The sequence below is a fragment of the Neofelis nebulosa genome, chromosome 11 (assembly GCF_028018385.1).
Source record: "Neofelis nebulosa isolate mNeoNeb1 chromosome 11, mNeoNeb1.pri, whole genome shotgun sequence".
Taxonomy (NCBI): Eukaryota; Metazoa; Chordata; class Mammalia; order Carnivora; family Felidae; genus Neofelis; species Neofelis nebulosa.
This window is the reverse complement of record NC_080792.1, coordinates 79,767,357-79,785,779: the sequence shown is the minus strand read 5'-3', so window position 1 is coordinate 79,785,779 and position 18,423 is coordinate 79,767,357. Positions and strand designations below refer to the sequence as shown.

Sequence of the window (18,423 nt, the reverse complement as noted above, 5' to 3'; positions counted from 1 at the left end):
GTGTTGGGTTAAATCAAATATATATTATTAACTTCACCTATTTATGTTTAATTTTTTAATGTGGCTACTAGAAAATTCTAAGTTACATATGTGGCTCCCATTATATTTCTATTGCACAGTGGTGATCTGTAATATATTAAAAGTTCTCACAAATCAATAAGCAAAAGACAAACCAATAGAAAACTGGATAAAGGATATAAGTACAAAATTCATCAAGAATAAATACAGGTGACCAATAAACATTTATTCATATAACAAGTATTTATTGATCTCCTATGTTTCAGGCACTGTATTGGTCACCAGAGAGAGGTTCTTTTTTTAACGATTTTTTTTAAGTTTATTTATTTTGAGAGAGAAAAAGAGAGGCAGAGAGAGAATCCAAGCAGGCTCTGCACCATCAGCGCAGAGCCTGATGCAGGGCTCAAACTCACAAACCATGAGATCACAACCTGAGCCAAAGTCAAGAGTTGGGCACTTAATCGGCTGAGCCACCCAGGCGCCCCCAGAGAGGGTTTTAAATACACTGTTCTTAGAAAGTTTCTCTAAGAAGGTGACATTTGAGCAGAGGTCTGAAGGACATAAAGATAGCTCTACCTCACCATTAAACCAAAGAAATGTTATTTTGAGATTCTTTTTCACCTATCAGAGTGGCAAAAAAAAAAAAAAAAGATAAACAAGGTTGGCAAGGATATGAGGAACAGGGCACTTAAATACTGTTAGTGGTGGTGTAAATTTGTCTAGCCTTTTTTTTGCAGGGCAATTTGACTCTGTCTCTCCAAACGTAACCACAGCTACTTTTTGATTCCACAGTTTCATTCCTAGGAATCCATCCTAACTAAGGAGAGACTCAAACGCGCACAAAACTCTACGAATAAGGATGTCTACTGAAGCATATTAAGTAATTGCAACAACCTTTAAGTAACTGAAATGTCTATGGGTGAGGTGCAACCATGTAAGTGACAAAGCCACTAAAAAGAATGAGACAACTACGCTGACAATTTTTCTGTAAGTTTGAAGCTATTTGAAAACAAAAAGTTACCTAAAAACAACAACAACAAAAAGTGCCATGACAAATTAAGATATTGCCCCCCAAGGATGTAAGGATAATGCAACATTAGGAAATCCATCAATATAACTATTTTTAAATCATGCCTGGAGAAAGAAAACAAGAATGAGACAGACCCAGAAGCACTAGCTTGGAAAGGTGCACACCCTATATTAGTGGGAAAATGCAAGTTGCAGAACAGGATAGTATAATATCATTCATATTTTTGGAATAAAGAGAAAACAGACAAACTCTGTGTGTGTGTGTGTGTGTGTGTGTGTGTGTGTGTGTGTGTACACACAGACTTTTATGTACATTATTAAAGTTAATTTCACCGATTTATTCTTATTTTTTTAACATGGCAACTAGAAAATTTAAAATTACATATGAGGGGCGCCTGGGTGGCGCAGTCGGTTAAGCGTCTGACTTCAGCCAGGTCACGATCTCGCGGTCCGTGAGTTCGAGCCCCGCGTCAGGCTCTGGGCTGATGGCTCAGAGCCTGGAGCCTGTTTCCGATTCTGTGTCTCCCTCTCTCTCTGCCCCTCCCCCGTTCATGCTCTGTCTCTCTCTGTCCCAAAAATAAATTAAAAAAATTAAAAAAATAAATAAATAAATAAAATTACATATGAGGCTCCCATTATATTCCTATTGCACAATGTGGATCTACAATATGTAAAAAGTCCCCACAAATCAATAAGAAAAAGACAAACTAATAGAAAACTGGACTAATGATAGAAGCATAGAATTCATCAAGAAGAACTACATTTGACCAACAAACATTCACATACACACATCCACACTTTACCAAACTAGCTGTGTGACTCTGGGCAAATCATTTAACTTCTCTGCGCCTCAACTTTCCCATTAGTAATATGGAAACAATAAAGCATCTACCTCACAGGCCTGTTATGAGGACAAATGAGATAATCCTAGAAAAATACTTAACACAGTGCCTAGCACATATAAATGCTCAATCAGTGTTACCTGTTATCATTATTATTTTGTCAAAGAAAGACTCAGAGGCCAAAACATTTAGAAAAGAAAAAAATTCACTTGGAAAGAAATGCAAGGGAGTCCACCTTCAAAAGGACCAGCTAGCCCAATAAAAAGCACAACACAAGTATTTAAAGAAAACAACTGCGAAACTGCCAAGGTAACCAAGTTTTACAATAATCTGTTCACAATTTAAAAATAAACAAATAAACAAAGCAAAATAGTATCTTTCTCAAGAGATTACAATATCCACAAAAGTGTGACCCCCATTTGGGCACCAACATCACAAAAGACGGAGATGAAGTTGTCTTTGCCAAGATTTATGGGAAATACTCAAGGTTTCAATATTGGAGGGATATAGGCTCAACAGACTGACCCTGTATTCTTGGTTTATCTCAGGGTACAAATTGCTATTTCTTTATCTTGACTGATAGACACGAGGTACTTAGTCATAATGGAAGCAAGAGAAAGTGTTAGCTTTCCTTTCATATTATTCGTGGGCAGGGGGTGGGAGGTGGGCTGAGCGAGGTGATGGGGGGGGGGGGGGGGAGGGAAGGCGGTGGATCTAGAAGCAAATGCACCAGACTGCAAACAATGGTTATCCCTGGGAAATAGGATGAGGAAAAGGACTTACTATTTACTGGCTGTTTCTGTAGCATTTGAATGCTTTACGTGTTCACAAATTACATTTGTAATCTGTAAAGGAACTAATAAGATCATATAAATGTTAAGTATCTAAGTCATCCCCTGTTTCTTTCTAGTTCTTCCACAGCAGATGGGATAGTTTGCTTTCTAAGCTTTTCAGAAAAAGATTTATAAACCACGCATTTTCTCTACAACCCATCTCCTCCTCTTCAGTCCATAGCATCTGCCAGGAGACCCTTAGTATGCAATTCCAAATTGGGAGACACAAAGAATGACAGCCAATGAATGGGGGGAGGGAGGAGCTAATTCCTTCTCGCTTCATTATTAGATCTCCAACTTGAACCCCGAGATTCCCAACCAGTGAGGTCCTTCATTGTGAAATCTGGGAGTTCTAAAGCTGCCACGCTCTTTTCTCCATATCCTAACATTTACCCAGCAGATATGCCATAGACAGCCCCTTCCTCAAGGACCAGAGGAGGAAACAGATTCATAAGAGAACTCATGGCGGGAGCCGGGGGTGGGGGGCAGTGGAAGAAGAATCCATAGCTAATACTGAAAGAGGCTTTCATCTGTCTTTCAAGCCAACCAAGGCCTCAATTCTAGACAACTCAGCACCTCCCTTAGGAGCCCCAGCAACATGGTGGTTTGCAGAGAGGAGGGTCACATACAAGATGCCAGAGCGGCAGCAGGTGACGAAGGTTGAACAAGGCTCACTCATGGCTTGCACCCAAATCTCCCTTGGCCAGGTCACCAGCCTGGCTCTGCTGACCTGTAGCAAACAACTCACGTGGCTCGGGAAGCTTCCATTGCTCAGGGGCAATGCACAGATATAGATGTACCCCTCAGTATGGCACAGGCTTACTGTTCTTCCCACTTGAGAACATGGAACGGGTGTTTTCATCCAAACAGCCAGGAGTTGACAATATTCGGGGAGGGAGGAGTCTCCCTATATTTTCCCTCTGATTACATCAACACCAGTGCGTTGCCCTAAGTGCATCTCAGAACTCGATTTTCCAAAGCAACACAACAGGATAATGATCAATTTAAGAGCATTTTGAATGTGCGTAATTTTACACTGGATTGCAAAAAAACATAATTTTAAAAAAATGAACTGGACTGTGAGGTCTAACATTCTACACATTGACTTTGATCTGAAGACTATAAAACAAAGTTCCTGGGGTGCCTGGGTGGCTCAGTCGGTTAAGCATCCAACTCTTGATTTCGGCTCAGGCCATGATCTCATGGTTTGTGACTTCGAGCCCCACATCAGGCTCTGCACAGATGGTGCACAGCCTCCTTGGGATTCTTGCTTTCCTCTCTATCTGCCCCTCTTCTGCTCTCTCTCTCTCAAAAAATAAATAAACAACAACAACAACAAAAACCAGAGTTCCTCAAATATAGGTCCTCAGAGATTCTGCTCCAGCAAGAGGCAGACCCTGATCATCTATAATTCTGAGAAGTACCCCAGATGATTCTACTGTACCCCAAAGATCTTAGTGTTGGAGGAAGAACAAGATAGACAGTGGCAATTCACAGTAAAAGCTAACATTTATTGAGTATATACTATGTGCTGGGGCAATGCTAACTACTACTGTTAAGTCGTTGGCTCCTCTATTGTGAAGGAGATGCTATTACCATTGCCCCCAATTTACAGATGAGAACTATACAGATGTATCAACCTTAGAAAGGTTGATAACTTCCTCTAATTCTCACAGCGACTAACACATGGAATTTGAACTCAGCTCTCTCTGGACTTAGAGCCCATGCTCTATTACGTGCTTCCTTGGGATAAATCTTTTTTTTTTTTTTTTTTATGTTTATTTTTGAGAGAGAGAGTGTGAGCAGGGGAGGACAGAGAGAGAATGGGAGAGAGGCTCTGAAGCAGGCTCTGCACTGATAACGGACAGCACAATGCAGGTCTAAAACTCATGAACTGTGAGACCATGACCTGAGCCAAAGCTGGACGCTCAACCAACTGAGCCACCCAGGTGCCCCTGGGATAAATCGTAAGGTGGTGGGCACCTTGACCTTGTAGGGCATTAAGGACAGCTGCCTAGACCACAGGTTTTCAATTCTAAGAATCTTAAAAAAAAATTCTGCAGCAACAGCCCAAGTGTCCATCGACACATGAATAAATGAACAAGATGTGATATTATACAGACAGTGGAATGTTATTCAGCCTTAAAAAGGAAGGGGATTCTAACCCATGCTACAACAGGGCTGAACCTTGAGGACACTGCTTAATGAAATAAGCCAGGCACAGAAGGACAAATATTGTATGATTCCACTTATGTGAGGTACCTAGAGTGGTCCAATCCATAAAGACAGCAAGCAGAATGGCAGTTGCCAGGGGAGGGGCTGGGGGTGGAAGAATGGAGGGTTTAATGGGTACAGAATTTCAGTTTGGGATGATGGTTGGTGGTGATGGTCACAAAACCACTTCAGTGACTACCACTTAATGCAACTGAACCCACACTTAAAAATTGTTAAAATGAGGGGCGCCTGGGTGGCTCAGTCGGTTAGGGGTCCGACTTCAGCTCAGGTCACGATCTCGCGGTCCGTGAGTTTGAGCCCCGCGTCAGGCTCTGGGCTGATGGCTCGGAGCCTGGAGCCTGCTTCCAATTCTGTGTCTCCCTCTCTCTCTGCCCCTCCCCCGTTCATGCTCTGTCTCTCTCTGTCTCAAAAATAAACATTAAAAAAAATTTTTTTAAATTGTTAAAATGGTAAATTTTATATGTATTTTACCAATTTTTTTTTTTTTTTTTTTTTTTAGAAAACTGGTATTTGGTCCCCACACCAATTAAATCTGAATCTTTTCAGGACATCTATCTGTTTTTAAAACAAAGAGGGGCACCTGGACAGCTCAGTTGGTTAAGCATCCGACTTCAGCTCAGGTCACGATCTCATGGCTCACGGGTTTGAGTCCCGCATCGGGCTCTGTGCTGGCAGCTCAGAGCCCGGAGCCTGCTTCGGATTCTGTGTCTCCCTCTCTCTCTGCCCTTCCCCTCCTCACACTCTGTCTGTCTCTCTCTCAAAAATATATAAATATTAAAACTAATAATAAAACAAACAAAAATCACTAGCCACATGTTCGTAGTAAATACTCAGGGCTGAGCACTCCAGAATTCTGGTGCTCATGCTGCTGGAAGTTCTGGATATCATTGCAGGTTCCTGCCTCCCCCTTCACACCAGTCTTTTGAACAAGCCCCATCACTGCCGAGGCCCCCTTCACTGCTGAGGCCCCCAGCTTGTTGCTAAGGTGGCCAGAATCCAAGAATTAATGGAAGGTTCTGGAAGTGGAAAGCTCGGTGTTCTACTGGGTGTTTCCCTGGCTTGTAATTGCCTACATGTGCTTCATCCCCCTTAAAAGTCCAAGAAGAGGAACAATCTATCACTGAAGTGCGGCGATTTGGGGATGAAGAACAGAGGTTTCTACTGAAATCTGCAATTCACCACACTGATCAACCTCCGTCTGTAACTCATGAATACTTATTTCCAGACTTCTTTGAGCTGCAGCAGAACTTTTGAGGGGATCATCAGCAGTAGGAGTTATGATAAGGAGGGTTTATTAGAGGACTGTTCAGCTGCCCTGGCCATCAGCCCAGCAGCAAACATTCTCTGAGCACCTCCACTTTGCCCTCCAACGAACTCATATTCTGCAGGGAAATGGATATACATCTCTCACCCACTAGCCAATACCTATTTCTTGAACTCCTACCATGTACCAGACACTGCTCAAAGTACTAGCAACTAAGGTGATGTTTAAAATATTCAACAAGTATTTAAATACGCAACTAAATATTCAATCAGGATGGGGCCAACTGGTAACCCTGAAGTTGCTGGATCATGGGGAAGTCTGCGGAGAGTCAAAGGTGTGAGGGCCACGCACGATGGCTGGGGGGCCAGGAGGGGAGGGGTAACTGCTATTTACCAGCCAACCAGAAGTAGTTCAGTATTTTACCAGCTGGGAAAGCCATATGAGTAGGTACCAATTGAATGACAGCTTGGCTTGGGGATAGAGGTGAACAGTTCAGCCAAGATCCCTGACCTCATGGATTGAACTTCTAGTGCAGGAGAGGTAAACTTTTTCTATAATGGACCAAACAGTAAGTATGGTCTCTGACCCACTACCCAACTCTGTTGTAGCATAAAAGCAGCCACAGATAAACAAATGAGTGTATAGTAAAACAAATGAGTGTAATAAACAAATGAGTGTGGCTGTGTGCCCAACAAACTTAATTTATAAAAAATCAGCAGACTGGGGGCACGTGGGTGGCTCAGTCGGTTAAGTGTCTGACTTCGGCTCAGGTCATGATCTCAAAGTTCATGAGTTTGAGCCCCGTGTCAGGCTCTGTGCAAACAGCTCAGAGCCTGGAGCCTGCTTCAGATTCTGGGTCTTTCTCTTTCCCTGCCCCTCCTCTGCTCATCCTCTGTCTCTGTCTCTGTCTCTCTCTCTTAAAAATAAGCATTAAAAAAGCAACAGTAGACTGGACTTGACCCATGGGCCAGAGTTTGCAAACCCCATTCTGTTGGACGAGACATGCATACCTGTACATTAGACAAATATTTATCAAGAATCTTCTACAGGACAAATATGGCACCAGGCACTGGTACACTGTGCTCAACACCAGATAGTGGTCCCTGCCCACATAGCACTTCTACTCTAATAGGAGAGGCCCAATCAATCATTTTAATGTGCTATGGTAAACGCTAAAATGAAAATAATCAGCAAGGGGAAGTAAGTCAGCCCAGGGAGGGCTTCCTGGAGGAGGTGATGATCAGATCAGCCTGAGAAACACATGTCTTTCCTTGTGGGTTGTCTGTCATCACCAGCTCTTCCCTTGTGTCCCCCAGTCTCTGAACAGCTACAACGATGGAGACATCGAAGGATCCAAGCGGCTTGGGAGGAATGCCAAGTGGGTGGCCATCGCCTCCATCATTATTGGCCTTCTGATCATCGGTATTTCTTGTGCAGTTCACTTCACAAGGAAGTAAGTAGGCTCTCTGAATCTGTCCCAGTGTAAAATGCCTTCTCCCGAATGCCCGTTGGAATCGTTAGGACAGGTTAGGTTATGTTCTGGTAGCAAACGATGCCAAAGAAAAAGAGTTTTCGTTTTCATTTCACTGGTGCTACACAAACCATGTTGTTTTGTGGACAGTCTGTCCTCTGCTCGGGCACTCAGGGTCCAAAACTCCACCAACTTCTAGCTGCTCTGTGTAGAACAGGGGTCAACAAAACTTTTCCATAAAGGGCCAGAGGCCTCTGTCGCCATCTCAGTCGTGACTACTGAACTGCCACTGCAGCACAAAAGCAGCCATATACAATATGCAAATGAATGAGTATGGCTGTGTTCAATAAAACTTTATTTACAAAAATTGGTATCTGGCCCACGGGCCATAGTTTTCCCATCTCTGAGAGATGAGAGAGGAAGACCGGAGAATCCCACATGGATTTTCACTGCCTCAGTCCCTTCCTCTGCCTTACCATCTGATCTGCTGAATGATTTCATGATTTTGACTCAACTAGCCGACCTGTTCTTACTGTAAGAGCAGAAGGGTTCCACATATTTTTGGTATTGCCAACGTGCTCTCGTCTCACAAAGAGATGGATGCTGTTGCTGTTTCTCTCTGGATTTGGACACATTTATCCTGATTTCTCTAACCAGCTCAGATGGGCTCCGTCGGCTAGAATCAATGACACTTTCCATCAGAGGCTTGACAGGGGCAAGGTCGTGCAATGGACAATCAAGACCTGGAAATGACAAGCCCAGATCCGTCTCTGCCTCACTGTGTAGCTCCTGGCAAGGCAGATAAGGACTCTGAGAAATCTTCTAGCTCTTCCCCCAGAGCAGGGGGTTAGCCCCCACCCCCGCACCATGTCCCTCAAGCTGAGAAGGTCAGCCTCTTTGACTTGGTTTCAGGAAAGGCTCACCTGGTGGGCAAGGGAGGACGCAGACACCCATCAGCCTGTCAAATCAGCCAACCCAACCTTGGCAGTCAAAAGGGTAGTCCCAGGAACAATCAGGCGGCCGAATGGAGGGGAAGATGGGAAAACAGGAAGTGTCACAGAAGGGGGCGGAAATAGATGGCTTTGACCAAAGAGAGGAAAAGGGGACACTAAAACATCTAAGGAAGTCTCTTGCCTGCAAGATGAAAATGGATGGTGTTGGTCTATGAAGAAGATGGCTAGAGAATAGATGTGCAGACACCAACTTTATCCTTTAAGGAAGGCATATAATGTGCTCGTGTGTGAGTACGGGGCTGTGGGTGTGGGGCCACTGATGCCGGTTTGGCAACAGACTGCCTGGACGCAGTTTCCCCCTCTGCCACTTACCTACTGTGACTGATGGTCAGCCAAGTGCTTAACCTCAGTTTCTTCTTCTGTAAAATGAGGGTTATAGTAGTATAATCCACTTAAGAAGGCTATTGTGAAGGTTAATTAGATGACCCACAGCACGTGTATAGCATGATGTCTGTTCCTTAGTTGGTGCACAAAAACTGCAGACCATTCGGGGCACTTGGGTGGCTCAGTCCGTTAAGCATCCATCTCTTGGTTTTGGCTCAGGTCATGATCTCACAGTTCGTGAGATTGAGCCCCATGTCGAGCTCTCACTAACAGTGCAGAGCCTGCTTGGGATTCTCTTCCCTCTTTCTCTGCCCCTCCCCTTCTCTTGTTCTCTCTTTCTCTCTCAAAATAAATAAATAAACTTAAATATATATATAAATGCAGGGGCGCCTGGGTGACTAAGTCAGTTGAGCGTCCGACTTTGGCTCAGGTCATGATCTCACAGCTTGTGGGTTTAAGTCCCGCATGGGGCTCTGTGCTGACAGCTCAGAGCCTGGAGCCTCCTTCAGATTCTCTGTCTCCTTCTCTGCCCCACCCCTGCTCACGCTCTCTCTCTCTCTTTCAAAAAACAAATAAACATCAAAAACATTTTTTATAAAGTTTTTATTTATTTTTGAGAGAGAGAGAGACTGAGTGTGAGCAGGGGAGGGGCAGAGAGAGAGAGACACAGAATCTGAAGGAGGCTACAGGCTCTGAGCTGTCAGCACAGAGCCCGATGTGGGGCTTGAACCCACGAACTGTGAGATCATGACCTGAGCCAAAGTCAGATGCTTAACCGACTGAGCCACTCAGGTGCCCCAACATTAAAATGTATATATATAAATGCAAACCATTTACTAATCCTATTATTACTGCTGTTATCAACATGGCTGGGAGAGGACTTCAGAATTTAAGATGCTACCAAATAGAGCTCATGGCTTTGCACTCATGAGCTAATTTCAAAGGACAGTGTTCCAGGGGAAAAAGGCCAAGTCTTGGCCTAACTCCTGGGAACTTGTGAAAATACATACTGCCCAGATCAGTGTTGAGCTGGGTTATAATAATAGCAGCCGACACTGACATAGAACTTAATAGGCCAGCTACTGTCTAAGCTCTTACATGAATTAATCCCTGTTGAATCCCCACAGCAACCTCCCCACTTTGCAGATAAGAAAACTGAGACTCAGAGAAGAGAAATAACTTGCCTGATGTCTCACAGCTACTTAGAGATAAAGGCAGGGTTTATCCTGGGATAATCTGGCTCTGAAAGCTGTGTTCTTTTTTTCTTTTTAAACGTTTGCTTACTTTTGAGAGAGAGAGACACACAAAGTGTGAATAGGGGAGGGGCAGAGAGAGAGGGAAACAGAGTAACCGAAGAAGGCTCTGCACTGTCAGCACAGAGCCCGGTGTGGGGCTCAAACTCACATACTGTGAGATCATGACCCAAGCCGAGGTCGGATGCTTAACCAACTGAGCCACCCAGGTGCCCTGAAAGCTGTGTTCTTAACCACAGTGCCACATTGCCTCTAAGCCAATAGCTAGTATACTCAGTAACAAAACCAGGAGATAGCACTCAACTTGTGGCTAGCTCCAGAGCTGATTTATATGGGGGTGGTATGCTGACATTTCAACCTACAAAAAGCAGACAAAAAGCAAACAAACAAACAAAAACCTGTGATGAGACAGGACGAAGGGTAGCAAAATCAAAACACTGCATGAAGGAAGCAGGAAGAACTGCAAGGAACACGCATGAATGTTCCCAGTTACAGCACAATATGAGTGGTGGGGACTGTGATGTTCGAGAGCACCGTCCAGCTGATTGTTACCACTTGGAATGCAGACCCCGTGGAGCCCATTTTTCAAAAGATATTAGAAAGCTAGGTTTTCATTTCGCATCTCCTGTTTTTTAGACGTTGACAACCAATTCACATTATGTAAACACATGGTGAGACCCAAAAACAAAGCAAGACGAAAAAACATACAAAAACCACATCTCCAGCCTGGACATCATCTGCTTTGCAGTCTCTGGTACACAATGTGGCTTTCAAAGATCAGTTTGCCCATTAGACACCATCCAAGCAGTTCTACAAGGGACACAGAAGTCTTCACATATGGGGACTTTCTCCATTCTCAATATAAATATTTCTATCCGGAGATGAAGCATCGACCGGTATATGCTTGTGATTGAGATTTTGTTAGCAGTGGTTCCTAAGAAACAGTGTTTCATTGTGGTTGGAGCCTGGACTTCAGTCCTGGCTTTACTAGGATACAAATCCTACTTCTACTACATAGACCACCCTGGCAAGTTACTCTCTCAGCCTCAATTTCCCTATCCATAAAGTAAGGATAGAATTACTTCCCATCTGTATGGTCAGGTTCCCTTCAGATACCTTTCCCTCCATGTTATCAGAGAAAACAAAAATATCTTCCAGAGTTAGAATCCCAGGGAGAAATTCAAATATAAAGGCTTTGTGTGCGTGTGTGTGTGTGTGTGTGCGTGCGTGCGTGCGTGCGTGTGTGTGTGTGTGTGTGTGTAGGAAAGAAACTAGCCCGTAGAGAATGAAATCAATTCTATCTTCCATTAAGACCAATAGCGGGCCAATTTCTCAGTAATCCTTTGAAATAAAATTTCCCAGCCCTAGGAGGAATTGAGTGGCAATGTGGAATTACTAAGACAGAGGTTTCTAACTTTAAGCTGTATGCGAGTTACCTGGGGAAGTTTAAAAGAAGTTGGTATCGGGGCCCCATCTCAAAAGATTCCAAGTCGCTAAGTCAGAAGTGAGGCTCAAGAATCTGCATTTTCCAGCTCCCCATTCCTACCCTGGGGTTTAGACGCAGGTGGTCAGCTCAACCCTCTTGAACGTCCTCCCTCCCAACCCAGAAGGAAGAATGCGCTAACAGAAGCTGGCCTTTAACAGAGTGGCCAGTTTTCATTTACATCAGCAAAGTCATCATCCTAAACGTGTCGTATCTCATTCATTACCAAGGAGGGGAGTCAAGTTACCGCCAAGGAGAGTACCCACAGGAAGGCTCTTTTGTAACAATCCTCAAGGCAGCAAGGGCGTGCACTGAGGGGTTCTGGGGAAGTCTGACTTTAGAGGAGCCCAAGCCTGGATATGAGACAAAAAGCCTTGAATAGGTGACTTTTCTGATTCTCATTCAAAAACTGTCTGAAATAAACAGACAAGTCTGTTTAAAAACTGTCAAATCCTGCCTTTAAAAAAAATTACTCTTTATCCTTATCAACAACACCGAAACTAATCCCGAAGTCCTGACCTTTTAAAAAATTACTACGTGTCCTTATCGAGAGAACTGTAACCAATCCCTTCCCTCCCAAATGATGGAAATCCCAGGTGGATAAACTTGGGTCATAAGAGTCTTTACCCAAACTCAGAAAAAGGTCTCTTTCAATAGGATATCCATGTAAGCCATGTGGCAGTTAAAGAGAGATTTGGGACATCAAATCCACAAAAACTGGGAATCACTGACACTAAAATATTCAACAGCTTGGGACAGAATGTGGCACTCTCAGAAGAGAACTATTCTGGTGCAAACAGAATCAGAAACTTGCAGGCTCTCAAAGTCAGAAAATTCTCTGCTCTCCAGCTGCTGGGGAAAGGGGAGAAATGAATTGCACAGAGCTGAAAAATTTAAATGTTGCTGCAGTCTATTTATCAATCGAATCGTTCAAGTCCCCAGCCTAAATCAACCTGTCTGCAGGCTTTTACTTTCTGCTGGTGCCTTGAGGATTCGAGCAAAGTGAGGTTATTCCAATCGTGTTTCTCAAAGTCTCAGAGTCACCTGTGACAAATTCAGCTGGGATGTTTATGAAAATGCAGATTCGTGGCCTCTAATCAAGACCCTAAGTGGTCCTGAAAGATGCATTATCACAAGCAATCCCCCCAAAAATAGTTCTAAGCATTCCAAAGTTGCAGAAACACTGTTCTAGGGCTTTGCACCTGATGGAGGAACATTCTTGCCCGTGTATGAATATGTGCCACAAAACAAGATGTTTTTTACATCTCGAGACACATCTGCTGCTTCGTCCCTACTCCCCAGCGCACTTTACACACCTCCCAAGTTTGTTCTTCCCTCTCTCCTCATGATCAGGCTCATGGTCACATATCTGATGCCCTGCAGAATTCAGTGGAATTTCCTTAGCTGCAAAAACAGTTGACTGTGACAAAGCTTGGGTATAAAGCAGACAAATGTCCCACGAGAAATATGACAAATGATATTCAGGAAGGTCTCACCTTACTGAGGGGTGAAGTTCGAACATCAGGGCATCAGGTGAGCTTTGAGTATGATCAAAATTCATCTTGGAAGCATCTACAGTGGGGGGATGCCCTATTAGAGATTCACACCCACCCTGTATCCTGGTCAGCCCAATAGACCCAGTGTTCCCACCGGTGTTGGAAGAGATGACATTCCTTGGGTTGAACACCAGCTGAAATAGTTGGCATGGCATATGTGCAACACTGGAACCACGCCCCCAAGTCACACAGAAGGTATAGGAGTCATATACCCACCCATCCTCATGACCAGAATCTCCAGCTCCATTTAAAGAGTTGCTTTTTTGTTTTTGAGAAACATGTATGGTTCATTCACCACACACACACGTTCATTCACACGTACAATGCAACTCCACTGAATTTATGACTCTGGACGGCTGTGTAGGCATCTAAACAGCCAGGCAGGGCCCTACCATGTATTAAAATTGCTTGTTTGTCATTCTTAGCAATAAAAGCCTTCATGTTCCAAAGTTTTCATTCAGGAAGAACTTGGCCTCCTAAGTAGATTAAGGATCCCATGTGTCTTCCATTAGCAGACACAAAGTTAGCAAATATTAAGCCATTATGCACTGGTAAAGCTTATGGCTTATAAATAAACCGGAATGAGTCCTTTCCTGGCCTCAAAATATCCTTCATTGCATTAGGATTGGAAATAAGCATATGTGTCAAGGTAGGAAAGAAGCAAAAAGTTGGCCTTTTTGCAAAAACATAAAAGCAAATTCATCTTCTTTTCTATATTACTGGTTGGAGTAAAACTTCCTGGGGATTGGTTTCCACAGACGTGTCTGCAGAGAATTTTTGTGATCCCATTACGAAAAATGGGGAACATTACCTATTCCCAAAAGGTCAGAAGGGCCTTTCTTTGTTGGTTCACATAAGCTGAAGTCAAGACAAATCACACCTAAGTCATCATCAACAATGGAAAGACTGTGGCTTTGAAAAGGATATAAACTTGTGGACTTTGACAAATAAATCAAAATAGCCGTTAAAAAGATGTTCAACCAGTGACCAGAGCAACAACAAAATACTGGGGTCTTTTGACTGTCAGATTGAAACAATTAAAAAGATGGATAATATCAAGGTTGGCGAGAGTATGAAGAATTGGATACAAAACAACACTGTTGGTGGAGGAGTAAACTGAGTCTTTGGAAGGTCAATTTGAATACATCTATTAAACTTGAAAATCCATGTGCCCACCCACTCAGCAATTCTATTTCTGAGTATCCTCCCTAGATACAAGTGTACAAATAGGCACGTGAAACAGTAGCTCTCTTCCCTGGTTACACATTAGAGTCACCTGGGGAGCTTTAAAAACTAACAATGCCCAGGGCCTACCCTGGATCAGTTAAATTAGAATCTCCAGTGATAGGACCAAGCATTCGTAGGGTTTAGGGCTCTCCAAATGACTCTAACGCAGCCAGGATGTGCAGTGATGTTCACCGCAGCTGGGAAACCATGAAACAACCTAAATGGCCATGGGTGGGAAAATGATTAAGTACCCAGTGGTTTATTCATAGGACAGGATACCACACCACAGTTTAAATATACATCGCCCATCTCCCATACTATGGCTTTAGAAGGCCCCACATGATCTCGCTGCTGCCTCTCTTTATCTCCCAGCACATTGCCCCCTCACTCCTCCACTTCAGCTATACTGAATTCCCCTCTCTTCTTTGAGCAATGCAAGTATGCTCCTGCCACAGGGCCTTTGCACTTGCTGGTCCCTCTACCCAGAATTTTCTTCCTCCTGATATCCAAGTGGCTTGTTCCCATCTATCCTTGAGACGCTTGGTCACCTGTTAGCAGAGTGGTTACCCCTGACCAACTTCTCTAAAATAGCACCCACAGCCCCACCCTTATTACCTTGGTCCTCTTATTCCAACTTTACTTTTCTTCCTAGTACTTACCACTCCTTGCAAAACTGACTGTATAATATATAATTATATGTAACTTATTATATTGACATAAAATTATACATTTTATATATTAATATGCATATAATCATACACTTTTATGGTCTATTTCCTCCTAGTAGGATGAAGACTCCAAAAACATTCTTTTTTATTTGAGAGAGAGAGAGAGCGCAAGCAGGGGAGAAGGGCAGAGGGAAAGGAAAACAGAATCCTAAGCAGGCTCCACACTCAGGGCAGATCCCAGTGTGGGGCCCCAATCCCACGACCCTGGGATCATGACGTGATCTGAAATCAAGACTCAAGACATTCAACCAACTGAGCCACACAGGCGCCCCAAAAACATTTTCATTTCTGTCATTGCCCATAATAATAGAGCATAACATTTTACGGTTCTTCCTTTGAAGCTAAACTGTTGGGGTTTGAATCCAGGTTCTGCCTCTAAGTAGCTGTGTGCTCTTGAGCATGTCTTTTAACCAGTCTGTGCCTCAGTTTTCTCATCTGTAAAGTGGGGATAAAACAGCACCTAGCTCACAGGACTGGGAAGATTCAATTGTGTAAAGCACAATGCCTCACACACGGTACTCACTATGTAACTGCTGGGCACTGTCATCACCAACACCTAGAGCAGGGCCTGGCGTGTAAATATTTATTGAGTAAATTAATGAATGAATATGTGTGTGTGTGTAACCCATATCTTACATATATATGATACATACATATCATATATAGATATATCATTATCCCATGTATATAAACACACACAAGATGAATTTCTAAGTGCATACTTACAGATTTAAATGTAGAGAAAATCACCTGGAAGATGCATACAAAATGCTAAACAGTACTGCTAACCCTTTAGGAGGAGAATGAGGTTCAGAAATGCTCACAAAGCAGTTTACTGCATCTGTATCATTTGTGGGTCGGATTTTTTTCTGTTTTTTGTGGGTTGTTGTTGTTTGCATGGTCCAAGTGTAAAATCAAATATGTTTCAGATGTGACATTTCTCCAAAGGAAGCCAATGCTTATGCAGATATGCTGGCCCAGGTCTGCACTTGTTTAATCAAGGCTGATTCCTACAGAGAACGGAAGCCCTTGGGTGGAGAAGGCCCAGGCCTGCTCTCTCTCTCACTCTTTCTCCCTGTCTGTGTGTACCCCACAGCGCCTGAGCGGCCAGCAGTCAGCCGTGAGCATGGAGGACGGACCTCATCCACACACACCCCACCGGAGTTTCTGAGGAATGGACCCTTGACTTCAGACTGTGAGATCTTTTCCTCCAGGACTCTCCAGAGGCAGGTCCCTGGCAAATGAACTTAAAAAAGAAAAAAAAAAAAAAAAAAAAAAAAAAGAAAGAAAGGAAGGAAAAAAAAAGTCCAAAATTAAGGAAAACCAAGCAGCACAGACAGGTCAGCCATCACAGATTTTTTTTTTTTTTTTAAACAAAAAGAAAAACTCAAGTCTCACTGTCTGAGTTTAGTGAAGGCCTCTGTGTCCATGCCTCTTCTGCAGAGATGAGCCTCAGGAAATCTCAGTACTTCTACATGGAGGCTGGGGGGTCTACATGTGGGGGGAGAGGGAGGTCCTAGAAGCTGGCGTCTGCCAAGTCGAGCGCAAACATTTGCAGCATGTTTAAAGTTGACAATGGAGCTGAATCTGTGCTTTTTGTCCCCTTTTAATTTTACATGCCATAGCTAGAGGGTCCCACTCCATCAGTTGCTCCCCGCCACAGCCCCCAGAGTCCCCACATCACTCACCAAAGAAAACAGATGAAGGGTCTTTCTGGCCTTTTGTCCTGACCTCAATCTTCTGATGGTCCTCTCCCTTGCTTGTATCCACCGCTGCTCACCTCACTTTTCACTTCAAGACTCTGAGACTGTACTTAGTGATCAATTCTAGGTACAGGAGCACCTTCCCCATCCCAGTTTTGGGGATAAACTGGCTGTTTACGGAATGTGCTTTATTCAAACCATCCCCCCCCCCTCTTTTTTAGCAAGTCTCAGGCAAGATCTTTGATTTTCCTGGATGCCAACCTGGAAATACCACCCACTGTATTTCTTTTCTGTCAAACGTAACCCCTTCAGGTGTGAGTGTACTGGCTTAATGATGCCATTATTCTGCCTGCCAGAACTTGCCAACCCCGTGTTTCTCAGATGCAGGGCAAACCACTGGTGGTACACAAAGATCATTTTTAAGTTGTTTATAGACACAACATTAAGTGATGCAAATTACAAAGTATGTTTCCCCTTTTCTATTCTTTCTCAACGCCGATTACAGCAAAGAGAAAGCTTCTGTTTAGTGCTCACGGGTCCTTAACACCTTTTCTGTCACTTTGGCTCTTTTCCCTTCTTCATAAAGGAAGAGCAGGCCTCAGGTTCAAAGTCTTCTGTCTAGATAGAATTTAATAGCAGAGTCCTGTTTTCGTTGTATTTCTTAATTACCTTCCATTTACAGTTTCCCCTTAGGGACGTGATACGTTGTTTCTATTCAAATAAATTTACTTAGGAAAAATAAGTGGACTCAAAGAAAATATCAAGGGATTAACACAACAGGTGATATGTACATGTGGCAAAAGTAACTTCAAGAACTACTATCAGAAATACAGTGGTAATGAACTTTCCTAAGCAAGAGAAAAGGCAGCTTATTCTAAGTGAATGAACAAGAGGCCGAGAATTAAAACACCTGTGTCCCAAGGCCTTTTTTGCCACTCACAGGCTATGCAAGCTGATTTTTAGGCAAGTTTCTTAGCCTCTCTGTGCCTCGAATTTCTTCATCTGGGAAATGGAAATGAGAATACCTGTCTACATACCTCAGAGTGTTGTTAACAAGAATTAATCGCCATAATAGATGTGAATGCCCCTGGAGGGAGATTCTAAGTGCTATACAAATACAAAGCAGTGTTCTTAGATTACTATGAATCTCAGGCATTTGTTAAAATCCTGGACCCCAGCAAAAAATAAACGTTGATGGGCATCAGATTCCACCTGTCATCTCAGCCGGATGTCTGTCATGAGCCAGCACTTGTCCCAGGAGGAAACTGAATCAGGGCCACGAATTCTCGGCACGCAGAGATCCTAACGTCATTCCAGTATATTGGATCCTGATTTCTGTTTCAGACATCTTGTTTCTTGTTTGTTTGTGTTTGGGTCCCTGATCTTTTACCCAGATCAAATGAAAAGTGTTGCTGAGAGGCAGAATAAAAATGGTTTTAAGTAA

The 18,423-nt window shown here is 43.4% G+C and overlaps 1 protein-coding gene across 2 annotated transcripts in view; it reads left to right on the top strand.

Moving 5' to 3' along the window:
* The window catches only part of TMEM233 (transmembrane protein 233), a 38,485-nt gene extending 20,062 nt beyond the window's left edge, over positions 1–18,423 (top strand). The window contains exons 1-3 of one of the 2 annotated variants that reach the window (XM_058691139.1): positions 5,814–6,555; positions 7,538–7,674; positions 16,373–18,423. In XM_058691139.1, the coding sequence (XP_058547122.1) occupies positions 6,403–6,555; positions 7,538–7,674; positions 16,373–16,379 (297 nt within the window). In that variant the 5' untranslated portion in view covers positions 5,814–6,402 and the 3' untranslated portion in view covers positions 16,380–18,423. Of the gene's footprint in view, positions 1–5,813; positions 6,556–7,537; positions 7,675–16,372 lie in introns of those variants that run through there. The other variant, XM_058691138.1, reaches the window with a different exon arrangement.